The 27,055-nt window shown below is 38.1% G+C and overlaps 2 protein-coding genes across 6 annotated transcripts in view; one reads left to right on the top strand and one right to left on the bottom strand.

The window, feature by feature from the left end:
• The window catches only part of COL4A6 (collagen, type IV, alpha 6), a 287,485-nt gene extending 268,448 nt beyond the window's left edge, over window positions 1–19,037 (bottom strand). For 3 of the 5 annotated variants that reach the window (XM_011982428.1, XM_011982437.1, XM_011982447.1), the window contains exons 1-2: window positions 17,720–17,964; window positions 17,474–17,525 (exon numbers count right to left, since the gene is read on the bottom strand). In XM_011982428.1, the coding sequence (XP_011837818.1) occupies window positions 17,474–17,525; window positions 17,720–17,730 (63 nt within the window). In that variant the 5' untranslated portion in view covers window positions 17,731–17,964. Of the gene's footprint in view, window positions 1–17,473; window positions 17,526–17,719; window positions 17,965–18,897 lie in introns of those variants that run through there. The other 2 variants (XM_011982419.1, XM_011982409.1) reach the window with 2 other exon arrangements.
• Window positions 19,038–19,403: 366 nt separating this feature from the next.
• Window positions 19,404–27,055, top strand: part of COL4A5 (collagen, type IV, alpha 5) — a 272,036-nt gene continuing 264,384 nt past the window's right edge. Inside the window, exon 1 of the mRNA XM_011982572.1 lies at window positions 19,404–19,730. Coding sequence (XP_011837962.1) covers window positions 19,650–19,730 — 81 coding nt within the window. The 5' untranslated portion in view covers window positions 19,404–19,649. The remainder of the gene's footprint in view (window positions 19,731–27,055) is intronic.

Raw genomic sequence — 27,055 nt, 5'->3', positions numbered from 1 at the left:
GAGATTTGGGGAGTTGTTTGCTATGACAACATAACCTACCCTATCCTGAGAGAATGGATGGCAGTTAGGAGGTCAAGCACTCTGCCCAACAGAAAGCAAAGCTTGTCTGTTTTCCTCCAGGCAGTTGAGCCTCAATAGGGGCCTTGGTGCTTCTCAGAGGATTGTACTTTAAAATACTGTAGGATTCTATTATGAATATGAACAAAAGTATGTCACTGTTACTGGCATCTAATAGTGGACATGAAAAGATAAAGGCACAATTCAGGACAGGACAGGCTCAGGGGACTGGTATAAGGCCTTTTTCTCATTCTGCTCCAAGTAAATAGTGATTGAAAGTCATATGGCTCTTCAATGGTCCATCCAGAATAAATGGCCCCAGTCCAGCTTGAAACAAGCAGGTATCCTTCATAATAGTGTTGACATTTTCATTTGTCAGTCTATTTAGTAGCAGAATGAGCAAAAAGCTGAATAAACAAGTAGGGGAGAACTACATTTTTACTTTCTGAGGTCCTTAAAGGTGACTGGGCCGACAATAGTGTTACAAGCTTTAGGAGATGAAATTAAATTTATATCTCTATATAATTTAATGCTAACTGGTCTTTACCTAAGTGATTTTCTCCTGAAGACTCTACAGATTACTGATACTGTCTAACTGGAACAACTAGTAGTTATAAGGCTGCTACTAGGCTAATGAACAGCAGTGCAGGACATTGAGGCAGTAATTTCTGGCTGCCTTTTTGGCATGATCTCTGTCCATTAGCAACATCTTGAATAAAGAGCTGGAAGATGATGAGATGCAACACAGTGGTATGAAAATTAATTGCTAATAACAGCTAAATTTATTGAGCGCATACAACAATCAGGTGCTTTAGGAACATTACAGCTAATTCTCACAACCACATAAGTTAGGCATTATATTTGTTAAATGAGGAGACTGGGGAATATCAAGAGAGTGCAGAAGCTAAGGGAAGGGAAAGAATCTAGAAGGACAAGTGAGCCAAGAGTAAGAATCTGCAGGTAGTTCAGTAAGGATAGCAATGAGAAGAAGCCATTGGATTTAGTGATTAGGAAGTGAACTTTAACAAATTAATCTCAATGAACTGGTTAGGGAGAAAGCTGGAATATAAAAAGCTAAGCAATAAATGTGTGGCAGAAAATTATATGCACTAGCTGTAGACAATTTTTTCACGAAATCTGGTACTTTGCACAGCTTACCTTTATCCATGTAAATCTCATTAAAGCTATGGACCTTTTTCCCAGAAAAGTCCACATACACATCAAATTCTACACACAATTTGAGGGTGCTCATAGACCTACCTGAAACTAACTTAAGAGCCCCAGTTTAGAAACGAATGATATACACCAAATTTATGACGGTGGAGGCGGGGCCGTGGAAGTGGTACATAAGTGGTTTCATTTGCATTGGCAGTGTTTTACTTCTTAAGCAGTGTGATGGTCATATAGGTGTTCATTGTGTTACTTTATGTCATATTTATATAAATGATATTATAGCTTTTTGTTGCCTAAAGTATTTCATACTAATTTTTAAAATAGAAAAAATGACTACATAGCATAACATCTTTGCTTGAAGAATGCACATTAAAGTATTTGAGGGTAATGTGGCATCATATTGGCAACTTATTCTCCAATGGTTACAAAAAAAAAAAATGGGCTGGATGCTGTGACTCATGCCTGTAATCTCAGCACTCAGGAAGGCTGAGGTGGGAGGATCACTTGAGCCCAGGAGTTCCCAGCCTGGGTAACAAACCCAGACCTTGTTTCTACAAAATTTTTTTAAAAAAATTAGCTGGACATGGTGGTGCATGCCTGTAGGCCCAGCCATATGGGAGGCTGAGGTGAATGGATCGCTTGAGCCCAGGAGTTCCAGGCTGCAATGAGCTATGATTATGCCACTTCACTCCAGCCTGGGCAATAGAGCAGGACTCTGTCTAAAACGAAAGAAAAAGGAAAGAAAAAATTTGTACCATACTTGGAACTATTCTGTAATTTTGAAACTGTTTCAAAATGTTACAAAGACAGTAAAATACAGCACTAAAAGGAAAACAAATGGACAAACAAAAATCCGTAAATGAACACATACTCTCGAAGGAATACAGGAAGGGCATAACCAAACTTCCAGGGGAATATACACATAGAAATGTATAGAGAACTCCTTTCAAATCCAGAAAGGAACTGCTGCCAATCTGACTCTAAAATGCAATGTTTTATGTCAAAAATCTTTTCCCTGCTGACTTACGCTCTGAAGACTACAAGTCCACGGACAAAGAAGGAGCAATCTCAGCACCTTTGGCTATCCTAGCTGTTAGGTTGAATGGGAGCCTCAACCTACTCTCATGGCTTCAAGGACTGGAAAGTTTAGGCTGAGGGCTCAAAACAGGTGCTGGACGTCAAAACAGGGAAAGCTACAGATCTCTTCTAACATGACCATTGTGCCTTCCATTCTTCCAGTAGTCCTAGGTTGGGGTGCAATAAAGGGATTTGGCAGGATGGAAAAATAGAAGAATTTGGAAATTTAAGGTTTGCAGCTGCAACTCCCTGACACAGAATAAAATGTTGGAAGAGTCTCATCACTTCACTAGGATATAAAACTCAGAAAATGATATTTTTGCCTTTAGTTTGCGATTTCTTTAATTCTTCAGACAACAAAAACTGAAAATCTTACTAAATTTGATACCTACTATGTCAGTTTCAAATTTTGTCTTCTTAGTTTCCTTTGAGGGAAGAATGCTTATACAAATGGCAATAAACACATAGAAAATTTACATGGCAAAATGTTATGTGATGTGTGCTGTGAGAAATAGATTTGGCAATTGACCAGTTAAATGTGAGAAACATGCTTCCAATGGACAAAAATCAAATGGTTGGCATCAAGTTCTTAACAATGACCCTAACATCAACAATAATAATAGCAAATAAGATTTAATTAACACTTGAGTGCCAAGAGTAGTGCTAAGAGTGTTATGTGCATTATCTCATTTAAGCATCTCAATAACTCTATGAAGTAAATCCCATTCTTTCACAAATGTAACAATGGAACACGAAAAGTTAAAATGACTTCCTCAAGCAGAAACAGCTAGGAATGGCAAAGAAAGAACAGTTTTAAACCTCGATCTAACATTCTTGTTCCAGCACTCACAGTAACAGCTCTCCAAATGGAAACTCTTATTATTAATAACATGATTATTAAATGCACATACCTCTGACTTCTGACACCTACAAAGCACTGTACTGATTGCTATTTGGGGGAAATACTGACACGATCATAGGTCTTTTGCTCATTGTTCTTATGCGGGATAATTGCTTGTACATATAACTCCCTGTATCCTATATATGTAACATAGATATATTTACCAAGAGTCTACAATCTGTCTTTTTATAATAAAGGTTTTCCTTTAAACACAGTCTTTGCTTTTAGTCTCTTCCCTCTTAACCACTTTTATCTTTCCCCTGTTCAAGAAGTTGTAACAACACCCACATCCCCAATCAAAGCCAATTCTTCCCTCTGCCTTGAGGTTAGGGTCTCCATAGCCTGACCCTGTTCCAACTGTCCACAGTCATTTCCCTTTACTCCATAATAATCATCCCGTGCTTTAGCTCTTCTCACTGTCCTCCACCCAACCATGTTAATTCCTGCTAGAACTGTAATAGATGATGATTGTTCATAGGGTTCATTGCAAAAGAAAACCTGATTGATGGGGCAAATGGGGGCAGAAGTCCAGCCTGCTCAACGCTTACCAATGAGTGTGGCATGGCACGGAACCATGACTGCCTAGAGGAAGGAGTGCCTTTTTCTAATGTCCTCAAAGATTCTGTATGGGGTGGCTGCATTCTGATTCCTCCTACATGTTTTAATTTATGCTTTCTGATTAGCCTGTCTCTCCAATATTTAATAGGGCTGCATTTCGAAAGCAAAGATAAGTCATCAATCCAGATAAATACAAATATATTTGTGTATTTACTTGTTTTTCTAGAAGTTTTCTTCAGAAGAAAACATAAAATCAGGAATGTCCTGGAAAATCTAGAATATATAATATAGATATTTATTACTCTTTTTCTAATGTTTCTTTAAGACCCAGCATAAATCATACCTCTGTGACGCCTTCCCTAACTACAATCCATATTGACCTCTCCCTTCTTACACCATCTGTAGCACTTCATTTTGTCTTATGGAGTTTAATGACTGATTACCATATAATACAGTGTATTGAAACTGTGGAAGTAACTAAAATTGTGCTGTTTGAAATTTTGGCAGTTTCACAATATCAGATTTTAATTTCGTTAAAAAAAAAAACAAAAACATATTTTAGGCCATACGGGGTGACTCATGCCTGTAATCCCAGAATTTTAGGAGGCCAAGGTGGGCAGATCGCCTGTTCCCGGAGTTTGAGACCAGCCTCGGCAACAAAGTGAAAACCCCATCTCCACAAAACACGCAAAAATTAGCTGGCCACGGTGGACCACGCCTGTAGTCCCAATCACTCCGGGGGCTGAGGCAGGAGGATCGCTTGAGCTGGGAAGGTCGAGGTTACAATGAGTGGTGATCACACCACTGCACTCCAGCCTGGGTGACAGAGTGAGACTCTGTCTCAAAAAAATCCATTAAATAAATAAATAAATAAAATAACATATTTTAAAACTATAATAAAACAAAGCATGCACCATTCAAATGGGTTACATACCAAACATTAACACATTGGAAACCATCACCGTTTGTATTAATGGGTGCTGTCCAGTTAACTGTGTGTGTGTGTGTGTGTGTGACAGAGAGAGAGAGAGAGAGAGAGAGAGAGAGTAACAGAGAGGAGAGAGAGGAGAGAGACAGAGAGACAAAGAGAGCATGAATTATGTGTGCAGATCTGGAAATACAGGTTTTCTTGCTATTTCTGTTTAACTGCAGAGCATCCTGAGATAGCAAGACAAAAAAGCTCTCACCCCATGATGTTCACTATTACATCAGGATTTTCTCAACACTGTATAAAATAAACAGAAATAAACTGGAGATTAAGACTTCTATAGCTCTCAGGCCAGGCATGGTGGTAATCTCTGCACTTTGGGAGGCTGATGGGGTGGATCACGAGGTCAGGAGATTGAGCCCATCCTGGCTAACAAGGTGAAACCCCGTTTCTACTAAAAATACAAAAAAATTAGCCAGGCTTGGTGACGGGTGCCTGTAGTCCCAGCTACTTGGGAGGCTGAGGCAGGAGAATAGTTTGAACCTGAGAAGCGGAGGTTGCAGTGAGCCGAGATTGCGCCACTGCTCTCCAGCCTAGGCGACAGAGCAACACACACACACACACACAAAGACTTCTATAGCTCTCAGTTTCAGATGTTTATGTTCATTTCAAGCTCTTCCTTCTTACTGACTTTATAAATTACTGTTAAATTTTTGAATTATTAACAAATACATCGATATTTTTGGGGAGGGCATATGAGATTTAGTTTGGGGGAAAAGGGGTCTACTGTTGTAAATTTTGAAAAATGTCATAATAGAGTGTCCCATTTTTCTTCGTTATCAACAGCAATCTCAATATCAGTATCTATGAGCATGTTCTGGATATCTAGTTGCATGCTCAGTGCTAGATGGTATCTATGCAACTTAATCACATCTAAAAGACAATATAATCTCATAAATCTAAGGTTTGTTCCAGTCTTTAAGGGATCTGCTACACTCACAAACAGAGTTTAGAGATCTAGTCATTTTAAATTTTCTTTGCCAATCCTCTTCCCTTGCGTACGGAAAAATGGTCAAAGTTGTACAGAGCAAGAAAAAATATCAGTAACATTTATTCCCTCCCCAAGAGAAAAATCTGTCTCCCAAAAGACCAATGCAGCCTCAGAGCCAGAGGTCCCAGACAATTCTGGGAAAGCCTTTCTGAGGTAAATGTTGTAGAGCTTTATGACCAGGGAAATTTCCACTGAGTAACACCAACTCCCCCTCAATACAAGCAAACCAGACTGAAAGATAATGGCAAACTAACCCTATTATTGTTAGACAAAGGGGAACTGGGACTTCACAGATGCCTGGGGTGGTGCCTTTGGGCATAGTCTTTAGTTGGGAAGCAGTTCTCTAAAGGAAATCACAAAGGTAGGGCAGCAGAGGTAGCAGTGGCTTTGGGGAAACTGGAACAAGTAAAATAAAAATTCTAACTCTTTTTCTCTTAGGACACTTGAAAAACAAATTCAACAAATAATTAAGCATTTTTTTTCCTAAATTGTCACCCAAATGGGCTCACTACCCATTTTTAGTAGAGAGGCAATCACAATGAATGAGGGGAAAATAATAACTGCAATAGTAATAATTTTACAGTTGATAATATATTTAATGATTTGTCATAAGGCCATAGTTAATAGGGGAGTTTGTGTTTGAACCTGGGAATATTTGGCTTTAAAGTTACAGCTTTTAATTTTTTAACCACTTCATAAAGAAATAGAAGGGGAAAAAATCAGGAAATGGACATCCAGAATTAAATACAGAACCCCCAGAAAGCTTGAGAATAAACACATACCTCATGGCTTGCCTACATTTGATAAATGTGGAAGGACCAGATATATGCTGCAGGAGTGAGTCCTCCATGTATAAAGGGTTTGTTAGAGTACTGGACACAAAATAAGTGGCCGGCAACAACTATAATGCCAATCACACCCCACATAGAAAGATATATGGTAGTACAGGTATTAGGTAAATGCTCTGAGGAGTTACGGAGCAAGTAAGAGCGCAGAACAGGTCTGACTCTTTCCTATCCTCCATCCACATCTCACAAAGATCTACCTCTTTCTTTCCTCTTCCCCCTTCCTGTGCTCTGACTACGGTGGCTTAGTACTTGACATAGTTCTTCCCACAGTGGGGTCTACCACAATGCTTGGCACATAGTAGTCACTAAATAAATATTAGCTGAAGGGAAGAAAAAAACAGTGAGAAACAGAAGGACAAAAGGAGAGGAGACTTAAGAAAAATACTAACTTAACTTCCTAAGAGAAGAACAATATGTCCATCTGTAGAGACAGGAGGAAGGCAAGGCAGAGGATGAAAAAAGCAGGAGAAGCAGGAGTGAATATGCATGTCCTGTTTAAGCCAACATCACAAGTATAACTGTGACGTAAACATCAGTTACACGAGGACAAGACAGGAGATGGAATTGGATGGGTAGGCAGGGCCAGATCAGATACCCTATGGGTGTAGGTAGCTTCCACAAACGTTAGAGTGGCGTGATCAATTTGTGTTTTAGAATAAGCTCTTTGCTTCCAGAGAGGATGGATATCAGGAAAGCCAATGAGGAGACAGTGGAAATCTGAAACCAGAACAGTTAGGTTTGCTGTAAGAAGTCCAGATAAGAGATGATAAAAAACCTAAATTAAAGAGATAGCACAGTAACTCTGCCATTTGTTGGGTTTGTGAGCTTAGATAAATCAGTTAATCTCTCTGGAATGAGAATATTTGTCCCTCACAGGATTGTCTCGAGCAGCTAACGAAATAATATATGATAAAGTGCTTTGTAAACTTGAAACACTTGAAAACATATGTTACTATTTTGGTGGTGAAACTGGTATAAAGAGATGAGGGGGACAACTGAGAAATATGGCCATTGTCTCCAGGGATGTTCAATTTTTTGGTTTCCTTGAGCCACACTGGAAGGAAAAGAATTGTCTTGGGCCACAAATAAAATACAGTAATACTAACAATAGCTAATGAGCTAAAAAAAAAAATAGTAAATATATCTCGTAATGTTTTAAGAAAGTTTACCAATTTGTGTTGGGCCGCATTCAAAGCTGTCCTGGGCCATACGCGGCCCTTGGGCCACAGGTTGGACAAGTTTGTTCTAGACATACAATCTGCAAATGAGAGAGTCTTCTCTGACATCTCCCTTTCTCTCATCTTAGCATACATCAGTTGTCAAAACTGGGAAATGATTTTTAATTCTCTGAGGATACTGGGGGGGTGGAAAGATGGGAGAGGAATTTAGCACCTACCTGGTGCATGGCATGTTCACATACAGTATCCACAATAATACCTCAAGAATAGAGTATAATATCATCATCCCTTTTCTGCTGATGAGAAAATTAAACCTTGGAGGGAGAGGGTCAGAAAAAATAATTATTGGGTACTAGGCTTAGTACTGGGGTGATGAAATAATCTGTACAAACTTCTGTGACACGAGTTTACCTATGTAACAAATCTGCACATGTGACCCCTGAGCCTGAAATAAAAGTTAAAAAAAGGATTCATGGCTTCAAGAAGGTAGAGGAAAATGTGACCAGGATGATGAGAAGAATGGAAGTTTGTAAAATTTAAAATCCAAAAGGAATTTCTAGAAATGAAAAATATATTATCTGAAACGAAAAAAAACACACAGATGATATTAATATCAGATTAGACTCCGAAGAAGGAAAAATCAGTGAATACGAAGCTATAGACTTAGAAACTATCCAAAATGAAATATGTGCTTACCATAGAGCAATCATACTCCTGGATACCTACCCAAGAGAAATGAAAACATGTTCACATGAAGACTTGAATATTCATAGCTTTGCTCATAATAATGAGGAACTGAAAACAACCTAAACGTCTATGGACTAATGAAGAGAGAATTAACGCGTGATATATCCATTCCTTTTATTACTCAGCAATAAAAGGAATGAACTACTGATACTTATAACAACATGGACAAATCTCAAAAGCACTATGCGGATTACATTTATATGAAATTCTAGAAAAGGCAAAACTACAATAATAGAAAGCAGATCAGTGGATGCCTAGCGTGCAGAACGAGCGGGAGGAAATTGACTGCAAAGAGTGTAAGGGAACTTTCTGGGAAATAAATGTTTTTATTACAATTGTGGAGACAGTTATAAAACTGTACACATTTGTTAAAACTCAATATATGTTGTTGGAGGAGGAATATGGATGTGGTTATAAAAGGGCAGCATGAGGGATCCTTGTTGACTTTGGTATCTTGAGTGTGGCAATGGATATCCCAACCTACACCTGTGAGGACATTATATAGAACTAAATACACACATATAAATGAGTACAAGGAAAATGAAATAAGATCAGTGAATGTTATCAATGTCAGTATCTGGGTTGTGATATTATAGTATTACAACTAGGGAAAAACTGGGTAAGGGTACATAGGATCTCTCTGTACTATTTTTTACAACTGCATGTGAATCTACAATTATCTCAACAAAAATTTCAATGAAACACTCACAAAGAGAAAAGAAAATTAAATCTCAGAAAGGTAAAATGAGTTACCCTAAGTCACACAGCTAGGAAGTGTCAGAGGGCAGAAGCAGCATTTAGACAAAAGTCTGATTCTAGAGTGCTTTCTCTTAAACATTATATCACTGAACAGGGTTGATATTTTTCCATAAATTCAATTGTTATTGGAGTTAACATTAGGAATTTTTAAGATAGACAGGGAGAAGGCAGTTTGTTGTGAGCCATTAGGAGATGTTTACTCATTTGAAAGTCATCTATTGATCACTTATGCTCAGCCTGGCAGTATCCTGGACATCCTAAGTACAAGGTTGAAGAACGTAACATAGTCATATAAGCATAGGAATCTTACCACCACATGGACGTGCAACCAAAGAGGCCCAAAGCTCCTTGGAAGCACAGAAGGAAGAATAAATTCATTCTGAAGAGGTCTGGAACTGAACTGTTTCATAAAGAAAATTACATTTGGTCTGGGTATTAAGGATTGAGTAGGAGTTCACTAGATAGAAAAGAAAGCAGAAACAATAGAAAAGGATATTCCAGAGAGAGGGACTGCATATCCAGGAGCAAAGAGATGTGAAAGAACATAAAGTGGTTTGGGAATGGTGAGAAGTTCAGTCTGAATGAAGTGTAATATACACCATGAGTTTGGAAAGAAGGACTGGTAGGAAGAAACACACCGACATGAGGCTAGAAAAGTAGTTGGGCCAGAAAATGAAAGCCCTTAAATGTGCCAAACCAAGTAGTATGCATTTTATCCTGGAAGAAACAAGAAACCAATAAAGGTATTAAATCAGAAGATAACATAACTGGGTTTGTTGTTAGTAAAATAACTCTGGTGGCAATGTAGAGATAAGGATGGAGTCAGGAGGTAGAAAAACCAGTTAGGAGGCCACTGATGTATGAAGTTTGAAGCCAACAGAATATGAACAAAACGCCAGATTCTACAGATTTTTGGTAAAATTATCAAAACTTGGTGAGAATTTTGGAAATAATGAGAGCTGATGGCTGATTCTGTAGCTTCTTGCTGAAACTTGGTGGATGATGATGACATTTAACAAAAATAAAAAAGATCACAACTGGTTGGAGTGTCATGGGAAGGAGAAGAAAACAATTTCACCTTTAAATATACTGTATTTGGGGAAATAAAAATAATAATAGCTGGCTCTGGTTGAGTGCCTATATTAAACTCCAGGCACTGTTTTAAGTGTTTTGTATATATCAACTCATTGAGAGACAGGTACGAGGGCTTAGTAGGCAATTGGAAATATAGATTTAGAGCTCAAAAGAGATGTCTTGGCTGGGGATATAAATTTGATAATCATCACTGTATAGGAGGCATACTTACAACCATTGAGGCAAGAAGACAGTAAAGAATTAAGTTTTGGAAAAATCCCATCATTTTAGGACAAGAGAGTGATAAAGATTATAAATTCCATAACAGCAAAGTTCATGGCTAACTTATTCACCACTGTGTCACTAGGGCCTGGCATATCATCTGGAATATAGTTGTTGCTCAATAAATATTTGTTGAATGAATAGCATAAATAGAAAGATGAGAGAAGTATAAGGAGAACTAGTGAGGCAAGTTTGTCATAATCCCAAAAGACACAATCGTGAATGCCATAATCCCAAATATTGAAATCCCAAAGATCAAAATCCCTAAAGTCTAAATCCCTAGAGTCTAAAATCTTTGACATTTAAAATCCTGAAAATCACAATACTGAAAGATTACAATCCCAAATGTTGAAATCCTGAAAACTGATTTCTGGGGAAGTGTGTTTTTGGTTGCAGGTGGGATAGTTGTGCCATGTTAGTTGCATCATGTGAGATGGAACTATTTCCTTGTCATTGTCTTTATTCAGAAATGAAGTATGGTTTAAGGAGATGCATAATGGGTGCTAAGTTGACAAGGGGTGGACTTGCAGACTTAATTTTAGGTGTCAATTTGACTGGATTAAGGAATACCTAGAAACCCGGTAACGTATTATTTTGGGTGTGTCTGTGAGGGTGTTTCCAAAGGAGATTCATGTATGACTCCCAGTGGACAAGCTGGGGAAGATCTGCCCTCAATGTGGGTGGGCACCATCCAATAGGCTAGGGGCTGGGAGAGAACAAATACAGAAGGCAAATTGGTCTCTCTCTGACAGCTGGGGCAGGCTTTTCTTCTGTTGCCTTGGACAGCAGAAATTTGACTCCATGAAAGTGTATTATCACAATGTTGACTTTGTGTGTAAGAATTGTGTGTGTATGTAAAAATGTGAAAACTTCCTCAGTGAATGAAGAGATGTCTTTTTGTACACCCACATTTGTGAAAGATAAAATTTCTCAAGATCTTGGCTCTTTGGATGATTGCATATATGGTGGTCACCTATGGTGGTTTTTTATCTATCTTGTCAAAAGACTTTGGTTGTTCATCAAGGTATTTCAGATGACTACGGTTATAAAGCTGAATGCACACAATTACCAACCATAGTGATATGTCTTTATACATTTTCCTTTTGACCTATTTCTTTGTGAATACAGTTCAACTACTTATAACTGTCATACACATGTGACTATCACTAGTACATACTAAGTGTTTATCTGTACAAAACTATGTATGTTATTGTTGTCCATTTTATTATGTAAAGTGACCTTTGGAGTGTTCTGTTGTGTTTTATGTTTCTCAAACAACTATCCTTTTAAAAATGTAAGTAAATATCTTTTAAATAATTTTTAAAATTACTTTTTCCAGAATATTTTTGGGATTTTGGTCTTTCAGGATTTTGACATTTAGAATTATGGGATTCGAGATTATTTATTTCAGGATTATTACCAGCTCCCTAGTGAGGTATAATGTCTTAAAAAACAAGAGGAGGTCAGGTGTGGTGGCTCATGCCTGTAATCCCAGCACTTTGGGAGGCTGAGGCAGGTGGATCACCTGAGGTCAGGAGTTCAAGACCAGCCTGGCTAACACAGAGAAACCCCATCTCTACTCAAAATACAAAAATTAGCTGGGTGAATGGTGGGCACCTGTAGTCCCAGCTACTCAAGAGGCTGAGGCAGGAGAATCACTTGAACCTGGGAGGTGGAGGTTGCAGTGAGCCAAGATTGTGCCACTGCACTCCAGCCTGGGTGACAGAGTGAGACTCCGTCTCAAACAAAAAAACAAAAAACAAAACAAAACAAAACAAAAAACAAGGGGAAAAAGAAGTATCTGAGTGACTGGGAAATGTCAGATAACACAGTGAAGTCAGATAGAATGGGGACTGCAAATAAGCCACTGGGTTTGGTAATTAGGCAGCCATTAGAAGCTTGAAAGAGGGCTGTTTTCCTGGAGTAGACTCAGTTGAGACAGTAATAGGTTGAAGGGTAAGTGGTTGGTGATGAAGACTAGACAATACCCAGAAACTTGGGGGTAATGCAATTGAAGATGTTAGAGTTATTAAAGAAAATGATTATTTTTTAATTCACTGTTGTAATGGAGGAGAATTCAATATTGTTTATAGAAGAAAAATTGAAACCCTAGGAAAGGGATAGATTAAAGAAAGTAAGAGAGTTGATAATTGCTCTTAGCTAATTTTCCCATTATCATTTTCCCTTGAGCATTTAATTAGACTTTAAAACAAGTAAAAGCCCTATGATCTGCCTCACTGGGACATTCAGGCAGATATAAAGGAACTTGATAGTTTAATATAGCCTGATGTTATCCCACGATGTTCTTTTTATGTGTGTATGTCTTGTCACCTATACAGCATAAGACAAGTCTATACTCCAAGTATATTACTGTATACTGTTTTTTCTTTTCTTTTTCTTTTTCTTTTTTTTGAGACAAGGTCTAGCTCTATTGCTCAGGCTGTAGTGCAGCGTCACAATCTCAGCTCACCTACAACCTCTAACTCCTGGGCTCAAGCCATCCTCCCACCTCAGCCTCCCAGTAGATAGGACTATAGACATGCACTGCCATGCCCAGCTAATTTTTGTAATTTTTGTAGAGACGGGGTTTCACTATGTTGCCTAGGCTGGTCTCGAACTCATGAGCTCAAGCACTCCACCTACCTTGGCCTCCCAAACTGCTGGGATTACAGGCATGAGCCACTGCACCCAGCCATACTTTTAAGATTATTCTAACAGGGAGCTATGGTGTGTGCCTATAGTCCCAGCTACTCAGGAGGCTGAGGCAGGTGGATTGCTTGAGGCTGTGGTGTGCCACAATTGCACCTGTGGTAAAATTATGAAATAATCCATATGATTCAGGCAAATAAAAACCAATATTAATAACTGAGGTCAATCAGTTTTATTCTGTTAATGAGATAATAAGGGAAACAGTATACTTTACTCCAGTCATATGACTTGATTATGAGCTTACAGAATATCTGAGCATGTTTACTGAAGACTCTGAACTATGCTTAAAAATTAAAAGATTGTTGCCACTTAGAGCCAACACAATTCCCCCCATGCCTGAACAAACATTAGAAAGTGACTGCTTTTGTAAAACCAATTTTCTTGAACTAGAGGTACTTTTTTAATGCCATACATTGGCAGTCTAGTGAAACCTACACACTCATTTTTAGAATACTATTTTTTTTTCTTTTTGAGACAGGGTTTCACTCTGCTGCCCAGGGCGGAGTACAGTGGCTATTCACAGGCACGATGATGGCGTGTCACACCCTCAAACTTCTGGTCTCAAGCAATCCTCCTGCCTCAGCCTCCTCCTAAGTAGCTGGGACTACAGGCACACACCACCGCACCCTGCTAGTTTTAGAATTATACAATGAAATACATGGGATTACAATGGAAACTGATTACATTGAAATACAATCATTAAAATATGTAATAAAACAATTTTTGATATGGTTATATATTTGCTTCCTTAGTAACACTTTAGATAATAATATCTATTATCCCCTCCTCTTTTATCTTAAAATATATTTGAATTTGACCTGTAAATAATGTAAATGTATTATCATCTATGGATTAGGTATTTACAGCCACTTGATGATTTACTTGATAATGTCCTCATACATTTCTATCAGTATCCTTAGTCATCCCAAGATATATATACATATTATATATTTATATACACACATACACACATGTATATTATATGTTGTGATTTTTCATAGCTAGCTGATATAGGATATTTGCTAGCAGGTAAAGTAGAAGAGTACTCTAAGGATTTATAGAGACACAGCCCCAGAAAATGCAAATATTCCTCTTGATCTTTAGAACAGGAAGAGATTGTCTCCGTCTCTGAACTCCCTTTACATAATATTCATATTTTGATGACTGCTATAAGACTGAAAATCACAACAGAAAGGACCTACCTGGGTATGTTACAACTTTAAAGAAAGAAGTTGATATTTCTATTAGACCTTGATTTGAGTGCAGCTAAAGGCATTTTACCTATGTTCTTTGCAGAAGGGACAATAGAAATGTTTTCTCTCCTTACCCTCCTCCCAACCCAAATAAGTATCCCCCTAGACTTTTGACTTTAAGTATGCTTGATTGTATTAGACTTTTTCCTGACAGCTCATTTGGAGGGGGCAAAGTGTGAAGAAAACATAAGGATCTGACTATTTCGGGATATATATTTTTTCCTAGATATGTTGACTGATAGTGAGATTTGTATCTTTCTAGACTTTTCTCTAACACAATGCAAGTACATGTAGATAATAAGTTATCATTAAGCATTCTATCTTCTAAGGAACATAATGACCACCATTGTCTGAGAAAGCAAATTCCTAGAGAGTTAGGAACTATGTTTAAATAAATCTTTGCATGCTGTGCTCAGTCTAGCACAGCCCCTTAGGTAGTTAGGAGCTTAATAGCCAAAGACAATTATGGATGTTCTGAGATCCTAGACTCTATTTTATGCAGATAAATTGTGCAAATATTTCACCTGAATGAAGATCATTACTCCTTTAAAATAAATTTAATGGAAGCTCATTCTTTAACATGGATTTTAACATTTACTTTTCCTTTACTTTATATAGACGTGCTTTGTAAACTCGGGAAAAGGAAGAACCCAAAAGCCCCTAAATGACCCAATCTTTAAATGCTTGCCAATATTATTGGCAACTTAATTATCACAGTAAAGAGACTTTGTCGTAGCAAAACGCAACATAGTTCTTGACAATCTATTTTTAATAACTATTTTCATTAATATTAGTCAAACATGGCACAGAGAATTTGAATGTTTAAAACAATCCAAAGGGTGAAAAACACAACAAACTCACGAGGATAAACTGGAATTGAGTGTAGAAGATGAGAACCAGCCCGTACAGATGAGAATCCAGTGCAAAGTGTGTAAAAGAAAAAACAAAACATCCCTTCAGAAAAATCATCTTCTGATAACTTATTCTGTGACTCTCTTTATATTTGTCATTTTCCCCAAAAGTGAAAAAAATAGCTTTACAATGTCAAATATATTGTGCATAAGTAAACAACAAGTGAAGGAAGTGGCTCTGTAGTTAAATAAGCCAAAAAATAAGGTATTCTCCGCGGAGCTCAAGGTCTATTTTAGACGTACCATGGTCAATCACACTGACATAGCAGGTAACATCATAAAACAATGAGACAGAGTCTAAAACTCATAAACCAAAGCAGTGCTTAATTTTGGAGACTCATTTCAATACTTGAAAGAATTGCAAGCATTAAAGTGGTTTTTAAAGGTATTAAGTGACAGGATGCAGTGCTTGTGAAGTCTTCAGCTATCTGGAATGATCTGTAGTGTTTTTCCCAAAAGTACACTGAATAAAATCAGCCAGAGTCTAAAAATAAATGTTTCGCTTGAGGGTATTCTGCCCAAGCATGACACTTACAAGTGGCAAGATTCCTGGATGAATTGTTAACTAATCAAGTCCTGGCATTTTCAATTAATGTAGTATTGAGCCTGAAGGTAATACATAACTAAACTTGCATATTGAAGGAATAAGATGGAGAAGTACACAGAGTTTTAGATCAATATCTTTGCTTACGAAGTCAAGAATTTACTTACATAGGAACTGATGTTGAGTTAAGGGGTCACAAGATGTTGGTATTCAAGTTTTCTGGCATCATTCTCTCTTTATAAGAGAAATAACTTCACTTCACTCTGGTATTTTCTTAAAGACATCATATGCCAAGATAAAATAATCCATTTTTTATAAACGCATTGGGTGATTTATTAGGTTGAATTAAGTATGGCTCTATAATAGTATTTAAAAATATTTAAAATATTAAAAAGTAGAGCCAATCAGTTAAAACGATCAAAACCCTCAAGATAAATATTTGGAATATATATTCATCAGTCATCTATATAGTGAATGGCTTTGGGTATCATTAAACTTTTTTAAAAAAAATACAGCAGTGAAACAGTACTCAACAACTGTTCAACTTCATATTCAAACTCAACAGTTTGTATTTCTGTCAGTGTAAGTAGCTAGTGAAACTGGAAAACTGCAGCATGTTTGATTATTTCGGTCACTCCATCTTTGTCAAATTATCCTAGTAATTCCACTGGAGATTTCTCTACTTTCTGGGACCCATTAAACTTTCCTTGACCAAATGTCTTCAGAAATTTCTTTATCTGCAGTCCCTAGTTGATTTGATAGATGACATCTAAACAGCCTATGAAATGTTAACTTAGATTTTTTTTTTTCTGTTATAACAGCTTTAACTTTTAACTTTCTGGTGATGCAGAAAACGAGTAAGAGGACACGTCAGACAGAAATTGAACATCACCTAGTGGTATCAGTTCAATTCAGGTAGTTAAAGAATCCAGATGTCACCTGGTACTGTCAAAGGACTCTAAGCATGTACTGAAGGTTCATTTCCATAGTATCTGGGGCACTTTCAAGTTCCACTCCTTGTGCTCTCCTCCCACTCTCAAACTAGTGTGCCAACTCAAGTTCCTGAAGACCAGGGAAAATTATGTTTCTTCTGCCGCGGAGATTGATGCAGAGGAAGGCATCAGATGCTAGTCATCTTAAGTCGTCTGGGGAAGAGGCTCAGAAATGTGTGCTTCTTGTGTCTTCCACTTTTGTTTTCCCTACCCTTTACGAAGTTTTGGAAGATACCTTGGTCCCGAAAACACTGACTTGACACCGTGCTATTCCTCTTCAAGAATCTCATTAAGTCCCACTAGAAAGGGGAGTGGTGAGGACTCCGTCTCGCGGTGAAACTCTCTGCAACCCCCTAACATAAATACTAGAGATGGGCATGGTGAGAGGGTCAAAGGAGGGGGAAGGAAAAGGGTCGTGAGAAGAGACTCACCGCTCCTGCCAGTTCCTCCGTCAGGCACAACGTAACCAGGAGCAGCCACAACCTGAAACGGGAGGGACGGTGAGTGCTATGGGCTCTTTAGGCTTCGAGGTCATGCGGCTGCCTGTAGCCCCCCGTACCCTTTTGGATGCCTGCTCCCACTTTCTCTGCAGTGACAGAAGTACAAGTACAGTCCCGGCCTGGCAAAGTAACCCGAAGTAAGAAAGAGGAGGGGAGCTCGGGGCAGCAACAGCTCACCCAGGGTGCATGCTTGCGGCTCCTCCGGAGCTGGGTCCCGGGAGACTGCTAAGCGGCTCCGCGGCCCGGGCTCATCGGGGCTCTGCTGATGCTTAGAGGCTGTTTCCTTAGTCAGAACAGAGTAGGTGGACGAAGTAGCCCAGTTTGGAAGAAACTAAACACAGCTTCTAGATAAGAAGTGCCCCAAAGGGAAACAGGCTCAGCGGTGCCCGTTACAACTTGCAGCAGTCAGGAGACAGTTCCATGCAGCAGGAGAGGAAGGAATGGAGGGGAAAGGGGCGGGGCTGTCTGCTGTCAATCATCCCCCCTACCTTGGGCAGCCGGTAGTCTTTCTCACTTTCAGGCACCTTTCCACACAACAGCCCTAAGTATCTCCACAGCTTCACACACAACCCCTTAGAGACCTGTACGCTAACACCTAAACAACTGTCCATCATATACTTTCAACTTTACTGTTAAGTTACACATAAAGAGACATAAGCATACTATTCCCACATAGACAGATGGGCCCGAAAGTGCCCCTGCACACATGCCCAAATGCATACAACACTGATTCAAATTGACTGTACACTAGGCTCTTGGGAAGGGGAGACAGTTTCTGGAGTTGTAAATCAACTCTGAGCTAAGCAGAACCTAAGGATGAGTGGGCCCTCGTGAAGTAGATCCAAAACCTTGAAATACTCTAAAGTGGTTAATTCTAGGGAGATAGAAATGTTGTGAAGAATTCTTCATCAAATTCTTGAAGATTCTCCAAGGAGTTCGCAGAAAGTATTTTCTGATCCTTCTGTCACTTAAAAAAATCTATATATCAGAATTATCAAAGGACCATTCAAGTCTACTTTATTTGGGAGATATCGATTCAGCTGCCATCAACTCTATTTAAATATTTCCAATTAAGTGTTTGTATTAATTCTAAGAAACACTGCACTAAAGTTACTTAATTCCCTGCCCTAAATATTTCTGCAACACAACTACAATGAGAGTCAATACCTTTTACATTAGCTTAATATAAGAGGCATTAATTATGGCATTCAATGAAGCTAAACAAAGAGATACAGCTGTATTAGAATAACATTATACCATAGAGTCATTACCAATACCTGCTGAATGCTACCAAATCTTATATGTATATAACACACATAAAGTATTCACGCACATATACTTGTTTATTTTCTTACTTGTTTATAAGCATATACTTTATTTATTCCCAATATTTTCACATCTTCTGCTTGTATACAGAAACTCTCTGTTCTGTGAGCCGCTGGAAAGTAAAGAAGACCAGCAGCTCAGGGAGCAGCGACCAAAATTTGTTTCTAATGATTAACAATAAAAAGCACGGCCCCTCTGAGATCCATCCGCTAAAAAAAATAGTCCCAGTTTAGATCTCTTTGTAATTGGCTTTGGTGGACTGAGCCTAGAAAAGTAGTATCAAAGGAAGGTGCAAATGAACGAACAGAAAAGCTTCCCGGTTGGACTCATGGTGCTCAGTCAACTAGTCTGGAAGTTTCCCTCCCCCAAATAACTGAGCGTCACTCCCTCGCAGGTTGCTGGTGCAGTCTAAAACTGTGGCGGAGTGATACTCAAATTCCCTTGTGCTGATGAGGAGGGGGGCCGTTCAGGGGGAAAAGAGGGAGGAAAGTAGATCTGTAGGAACTGAGTGAAGAAAAAGTTTGTAAGTCTGGACAGAAGGGAAAAGTTCTCCTCAGAGACCGGCTTTGGGGAGGGGAGAGGGGAAGGAAGAGTAGCTCCTTCTTCTTCTTCTTCTTTTTTTTTCTTCCATTCTTAAAAAGCTTCTTTCTCTTCACCCAAGCCTCACTGTCCCTCTCCGGCTCTAGCTCTCTCCATATAAACCCTCAAGATTATGTCAATTGGTTAGAGCCAGCCGGGAATTTCGTGCGGGTGCTGAAGGAGCTGCGGGAGCCGGAGAAGAATGAAACTGCGTGGAGTCAGCCTGGCTGCCGGCTTGTTCTTACTGGCCCTGAGTCTTTGGGGGCAGCCTGCAGAGGCTGCGGTAAGTCCTCCCTCCCCTCCCCCGCGCCCATCACAGCTCTTTCACGCTGAAATTACCTTTTTTTGTTTTTTGGTCCCTTTATGTTCCTTTCGGCCTTGACTAGGGAATTCAAATTTGCTTTCTCATGTTTAGGAAGAAACGTTATTTGCAACACGGGTAACTCAAGCCTTCTGAAGTCCAAGGGAGAGGTTGAAGTGCTTAAAAATAGGGCTGTTTGCTTCCCTGCAGCTAGCTGCTCTGGGGGCAAGAGCAAAGTCAGAAGTGGAGGACACTAATTAACGGCTCACTAGGCTCTGATGGGTATTTAACACTTTTCCTCCCCTCCCTCCACCCTCGGGTGTTTCCCTGACTGGCGACTAACCTTTTCACTTCTTGTACCCAGCCCACGCACTCTTTAAATTTTGTCTCTAGTTTAATACTTTGGCTCTTGGAAAATCCAGCTTCCATCAAAGTGTTTAGCGCCTCAGTGAAGTTCTTCCCCTTTGCTCTTTCCTTAAGCAACATGAACCTACCCCCACCTCAGGTCATTCAAGCCACTGACCTGCTTTTCCTTTTTGACATCCTTTTTACAAGTGAAATGCTAAGGTAACATACCAAGAAGAGTGAGGTAAAGTCTCAGGCTTCAGGTCTTTTGCGTCTTTTTTGTTGTTGTTGTTTTTTCTAAGTTATGGGTTTTTTGTTTGTTTACTTTTTTTTTAACCCACCAAGGCACCTGAACAAATTGAGAATTTGCCCATCACCTATTCAAAGGAAAATACTCCTTTTTCAAAGGAGAATCAGTGTTCCAGTTTAAAGGAAAGTGGGGGAGGATGTACATGTGAAATGGCAGCAAAAAGCTCTATTCAGTTTTAGGAATGTAGAATTCAAACCTCAGTATATCTCTTAGAAAGGTGTCTGGGTAGTCCACCCACTGTCCTATTGGGGATGAGGGACAGATGTTAAAAAATGAATGACTTTGTGAGAGAAAATGTTCTGCAGCCTGAAGCCCATCATCTTTAATTTCATATAACCTCTAAAGAATAAGTGTGTGACAAATTATTTAAATGTATTTGAGTGATTATTATGGATGGTTTTAAAAACTGTTTAATATGAGATCATGGGTTAGGCCTCCACATGGTTGAGTGACTGTCAATTCTTTATAAGCAGCTGCTATGTTACAGCTTATCTGGGTCCACTTTTAAGTTAGCTGTCTAGCTTCCCTATAGCACTTAGCATGCCTCAAATCACATGCCCTCTTTCTATCCTTTGGAAGGTGTGTACGTAGTGTATGAAAACTAACTTTCATATTACTCTGAGCACATCATAATTATAATAGCAGGTTTGCTGAAAAACCATGCATATCAAATATTTTTAATATGCATGCCATAATTTTCTTCCATCAAAGTAGACAAATGATTTTAAAATACTTTTTTGATGCAGAGCATCTTAATGGGGGTAAGCTTTAGCCAGTCAGTAGGGCTACAGACTTGGATAAAACCACAATTGTGCTGTTGAAAATAGTTCATTTTAAAAACATCTTCTTGTTGCCCTCTGTTTATGGCATTTGGCCCAGGGACAAATATTTTGTAGATGTTTGATGAAATATATATATATATTTTTTGATGTTACTTTTAACAAATTTGCATCAATGACAACTATACAGGTATGTATAGCAACACTACACATCAATTTATATTAAATCAATTTGTGTTAACAATGAGATTTCTTTTTATTGACAAAACTTGAGAGCAAGCTTGTTTTCTTGGATTCTTAAACTAATGAGTATTCATGAAGTTATTACAGCTCTTTCCCTTTTCCTCCTATATAATTTTTAAAGAACATTTTAAAATGTTCTTGGATTCTTAAACTAATGAGTATTCATGAAGTTATTACAGCTCTTTCCCTTTTCCTCCTATATAATTTTTAAAGAACATTTTATACCCCTTTTCCTATCATTAGGATATTGTGCCTCTATTAAAACTAAGGGTTTGTTTTTCCTGGTTCATACATAAATATTTTAATAGGCTCAAAAATATGAATGACATTTGCTCTCCATACTAGTGCTGGAGATACTAGTGACCATTTCCAGAGTAAAACTGGATGGTGGTAGGGCTAGTCGTTGACTGGAGTAGTCTAGTATTGGGGTTTTTATATCAAAAGTGTTGCTATTTAAAGTGCTTTGCTCTTTTATAGATAAACGATTTCTTTATCTCTGAAATCATGCCAAATTGGTACATCACAAATATGTGGAAGATTTTTTTTTTTTAGGTAGAGCATTCATTAGGTGGAATAAAGTAACTGCTATGCCAAAAGGTTAGTAATAAGAGAAGACAGTTTTAAGTTGGAAATATAATTTCTAGTGATGGAAATAACATTTTTATGTGAAGGTAATTATACCTGTACTGATTCACTGTCAGTGGGATATGCACTTAGATTTGTGGATGTGGGTAGTATGTAAAATTATGTTAGTTCTATTTTACGTAGTTAGTAAGTTGTTTTCTGTGAAGTAGATTGGATATTTTTCTTTACTTTAAACGTACTGTCTTCCTTGTGACCAGCGGCACGAATTTATCAAGGGTAGGAGTGTTGTTTGTAGCCATGAAACACTTCATCCTCTATGAAGTTTATTGCTCCATAGGAAAAATTTGTCATAATCGTCATCATTATTATTATAGATAGCATAATGAGTGTTTACTATGTGCCAGGCACTGTGCTAATATGATAATACACATTATCATATTTAATCTTCAGAATGGACTTATGAGACGTATACCATTATTATCCCCACTTTACAGATGAGAAAACTACAAATTACAGACGTTGAATACATTCCCAGAAATCCAATCACGTAGGTAGTAACTTGTGAAGCTGGAAAATTTGAATCCAGGCAGTTTGACTCTAGAATCTTTGCTCTTAATGACTGTCCTATACTGCCTACTTTGTATGTGGTCTGTAGAGATTTACTGGTATGTAAAGTATTTGGATCTCTGCCACTTTTTTTGGACACAAGAGGTGAAATGGAAATGATAATGGAGGTTACATGTCTTCCTGCTGATGTTAGGAGAAGCAGCATGGTGTAATGGAAGTAGCTTTGGGCCTAGAATAAAAAGATCAGAGTTTGACCTCTGTATCTGTGTCTATATAGAGTGAGATTATTTAAAAGCAATCTAAAAGCAAATGCTGTTGAAGGTTTTATGATTTTATGTAATCACAATATGTAAACATTTCAACTTATATAACTACTATAATTTGTGACAGATGATTTGTTTTGAAGGAAGATTTGCCTTATGATTATTTAATTACCCAGTTACTGCATTAATTTTAAATACACCAAACTTTTCAGGAGCATGTCTATTGTGAAACAACCGGCTATGTGTATATGGTAACACACTTTACTTAACATGCTTAATTTAGTTTTGTTCTTTTTTTGTACTAATTTGCCTACCTATCATATCCAATTTTATTCACTAACTGTGTATATATGTCTTTAGTCTTATGCATATATCTATGTATGTATCTGTCCCGTGACAGTGTAAGAGTGTGTATGTTTTCCTGTGTTTTTATTTACCTTTTGATGTTTGTACATGTAAGGCATGAGACTCTTTACATCCCTGAAAGCTTGGTTAAAATGGTGTCTGCTAGGTTTATTCACTATAAAGTCACTATTTTTTCTTTTGTAATTACAAAGTGAGACTATGCAGGGCAATATTGTGAGACAGCGTAAGTATCCTGTTTCTCATCATATATTTGCCTACTAATTTTAGCATATGTTGATGATTCTGGCTTGAATAAATTATTGTTGTGACATTTGCCAGACATTGATTTCAATTTTCAATATTTTTACATTTATTAATTGACTGAATTATACTGTAATAAAAAACTTTCTCTTCTCTACTCTTTTTTTTTTTCTTTTTTTGAGACGGAGTCTCGCTCTGTGGCCCAGGCTGGAGTGCAGTGGCCAAATCTCAGCTCACTGCAAGCTCCACCTCCTGGGTTTACGCCATTCTCCTGCCTCAGCCTCCCGAGCAGCTGGGACTACAGGTGCGCGCCACCTCGCCCGGCTGGTTTTTTGTATTTTTTAGTAGAGACGGGGTTTCACTGTGTTAACCAGGATGGTCTCGATCTCCTGACCTCGTGATCTGCCCGTCTCGGCCTCCCAAAGTGCTGGGATTACAGGCTTGAGCCACCGCGCCCCACCCTCTTCTCTACTCTTAATGTATATATTTATTTACTCAGCTGTTTATAGTAGTATGGACTTAATGAATATTTGTTTTATTCTATAGGTTGTAATGAATTATGCTCTTACTACTTTTTGTTTTTGCTGAAACCCAGATTTGGCCAACAGGAGCCCCTTCGAATTGGCTCCTGTGTCCTTTCAACGTGTCTCCATCATTTTTTAAGCACCCTCTTACTTTCTGGCACCACAGATGTTCCAGATTCTATTTTTTTTTTTTTTTTTTTTTTGAGACGAAATCTTGCTCTGTCACCCAGGCTGGTGTGCAGGGGCGCGATGATCTCGGCTCACTGCAAGCTCCGCCTCCCGTGTTTACGCCATTCTCCTTCCTCAGCCTCCCAAATAGCTGCGACTACAGGCGCCCGCTACCATGCCCAGCTAATTTTTTGTATTTTTAGTAGAGACAGGGTTTCACCATGTTAGCCAGGAGGGTCTCGAACTCCTGACCTCGTGATCTGCCCGCCTTGGCCTCCCAAAGTGCTGGGATTACAGGTGTGAGCCACTGCACCCGGCCTCCAGACTCATTTTTTAATTTCCTTGCTCCAATTCTGGAATCAGGATCTTTTCTCCAAGGAGCTCTGATTCTTTTTAATTGGAGAATGGTAGTAGAAACCAAGATCTGGGTGCTTGGCATGCTTATTGCTACTGAGGTGTCATTGCTTCTAGGCCCTGTCAACAGGCAGAACTAGGAAATATATGTATATATGCACACATGCCTGTTTCTATATCAATTTCTTGAAGTCCCTCTTTATATATGTTGAAATCATGGATTCATAATGATACCTCTGATTCCAGTCCAAGACCCTAGAATAAATATACGTAAAATCTCATTCTCTTCTGGTATTTCTCCTCACACGTTTTGTGGACTTTGTAGAGGTCTTATACAGAGTCTTCAAGAGGTTGGCCTCTGAAGTCAGACCTGGAATCTGACTGGTAGATGTGTAACTTTCAGCAAAATAGTAATCTTTGAGCCTTAATTTCCTCTTTGAAAAAAGGGAGGCAGTAGCACCTATCTCACATATTTTTTTGAGGATAAAATGAGAAAAGTTATGTAAAACATATAGTATGTGACACCATAGTAAATGTTAAATCAATTTTAGATTTCATTATTGTCATTATATTTATTGACTTACCATTTCTTACTACGTCAACACTCAAATCCCCTGGATGATTTTCAAGGCCTATCATGATCTTTTCCCTTATCCAACCTTATTTTTCATTACATTTTACAATATACTCCCTCCAGTCTAGCCTAGGTAAGCTTTCCTACAATCCCGTGAGCACTGCATATACTTTTTTGGCCCTCTATCTTGATTAGAATTTTGTGGATCCAAGTCTTTGCTCAATTCCAGCATAATGTTTACATTTATTCAGCAGATATTTATTCAGCAACTTCTAAGTACTCAAAAAATCTATTTATGTTGTTTTATTTCTACTCATGGAGGTGTACTGCCTACAAAATCATTTTGTGCTAGAAACTATGGCTAAAACAAGATAAGACAAGTTCTTCCCTTCATGGTGTTTGCATACTGATGAGAATAGATAAATAGTCCTGTGAAACTTTCCCTTACTATAGTATCAAATACTGATGGTGCCCTTCTTTGAACATTTGTAATATTTAGCTTCTTTCGTATTTGCATGTATTTGATCTCACAGGCATTTTGTTTTATGACATTTTATCTGTTCTTTCTATTAGATTAAAGGCCCTGTTGAAGCAATAACTGTATATTTGTTCATTCATTCAACCAATTCGTATGTTGATTTTATATGCTAACAAAAGTAATAGCTACTCAATGTTGGAAACTTGAAAAACATAAAAGAAACTAAAAATATGTCCACAGTTCTACCAGCAGGCCAGAATTGTGCTGGCTGAGCACAGAATAATAGTGTGTGTTTTGATTATTGTTGTTTTTATTATTTTCTTTCCTGTGTATATAATCTGTTCTTTAAAATAAATTTGGCATAGAATAATGACTTGTAAGAGTACAGTTTTGCTAATAACTAAAAAAAAAAAATCGGTTAAAATAAAAAAGTAAGTTAGGATTATTCTATGTATAGTTTTATTTCTTACCGTTTGATCACTTATCAAGCACTTTCCCATGTTAACATTCTTAGTTTTAAAACGTTATTTTAAAATGATTACATACAACTTGTATTTATACACACCCCAATTTATTTACCTGTTCACTTTTGTAGAATATATTTTAAAATATCAAGATTTTTTAGCCATTGTAAAAAGTGCTGCCATGAACGTTTCTTATTCCGTATTTTTATTATTTTATTACTATAGCCTCCTTCACGGGGAATTAGTTGGTTAAACGCTATAAGTATTTTTCAAGTCTTTGATACATACAGTAGACCCTGATACTTAAAAAGGCTATATCAACAGGTAAATTATGGTAACTTTTTTAGTGGTTACTATGTTATATCCTGTTAGATAGCTAATGTTATTTCCACTTTTATATGCAAGGAATCAGAAGCCCACATGGGTTAAATAACTTGCCAAAGGTCATGCAGTTGATACATGATTGGGCCAAGATTTAAACCAAGGCTCTAGAACCTGCTCATGAGATTCTCCTCAATCCCTATTTCATACATAGTAGATAATAGAGAAAAGTAAAGTCATGATGAAAAGTTGAATAATTCTCATTGCCCTTTCTGTAAACCCTTCTGTGACTGGTCACTTGAGATGATTCTAAAGAAAGACTCTCCATTGACTCATCTTTTAATAAGGCTTTACCATAACTGCCTAGGCCATTCATCCTTAAGGGCTTAAATTTTAATTTCGTGAACCATATATCCTCCTACTTTTCTCCCCTGGGCAGAAGGTAGAACTTGCCCTCCATAAATACCTCTCCCACTGATCTCTTTCTAGCTATAACAATGGTATAACATACTCAAATTCGTTGAAATTCTCCCTCCCCCAGAAGAGTTTTGTGAATATGCATCTGAAATAAGAGCCCCTTCTGACCTCTTTCCCCACCCCTCTCACCAGCCCCTGCACTGTAGCTGACTTTCAGGCTTACACTTAAATGGCTGTGTCTTTACCTAGTGCTGTCCTTAACTTTCCTCTCTCCCTTAGTGATACTCCAGAAACTTCCCTTCATTAATT

This window comes from Mandrillus leucophaeus, unplaced genomic scaffold (genome assembly GCF_000951045.1).
Source record: "Mandrillus leucophaeus isolate KB7577 unplaced genomic scaffold, Mleu.le_1.0 Scaffold1055, whole genome shotgun sequence".
NCBI lineage: Eukaryota > Metazoa > Chordata > Mammalia > Primates > Cercopithecidae > Mandrillus > Mandrillus leucophaeus.
Note: the sequence above shows the minus strand (reverse complement) of the source record. Positions and strands in the feature narration are given on the sequence as shown.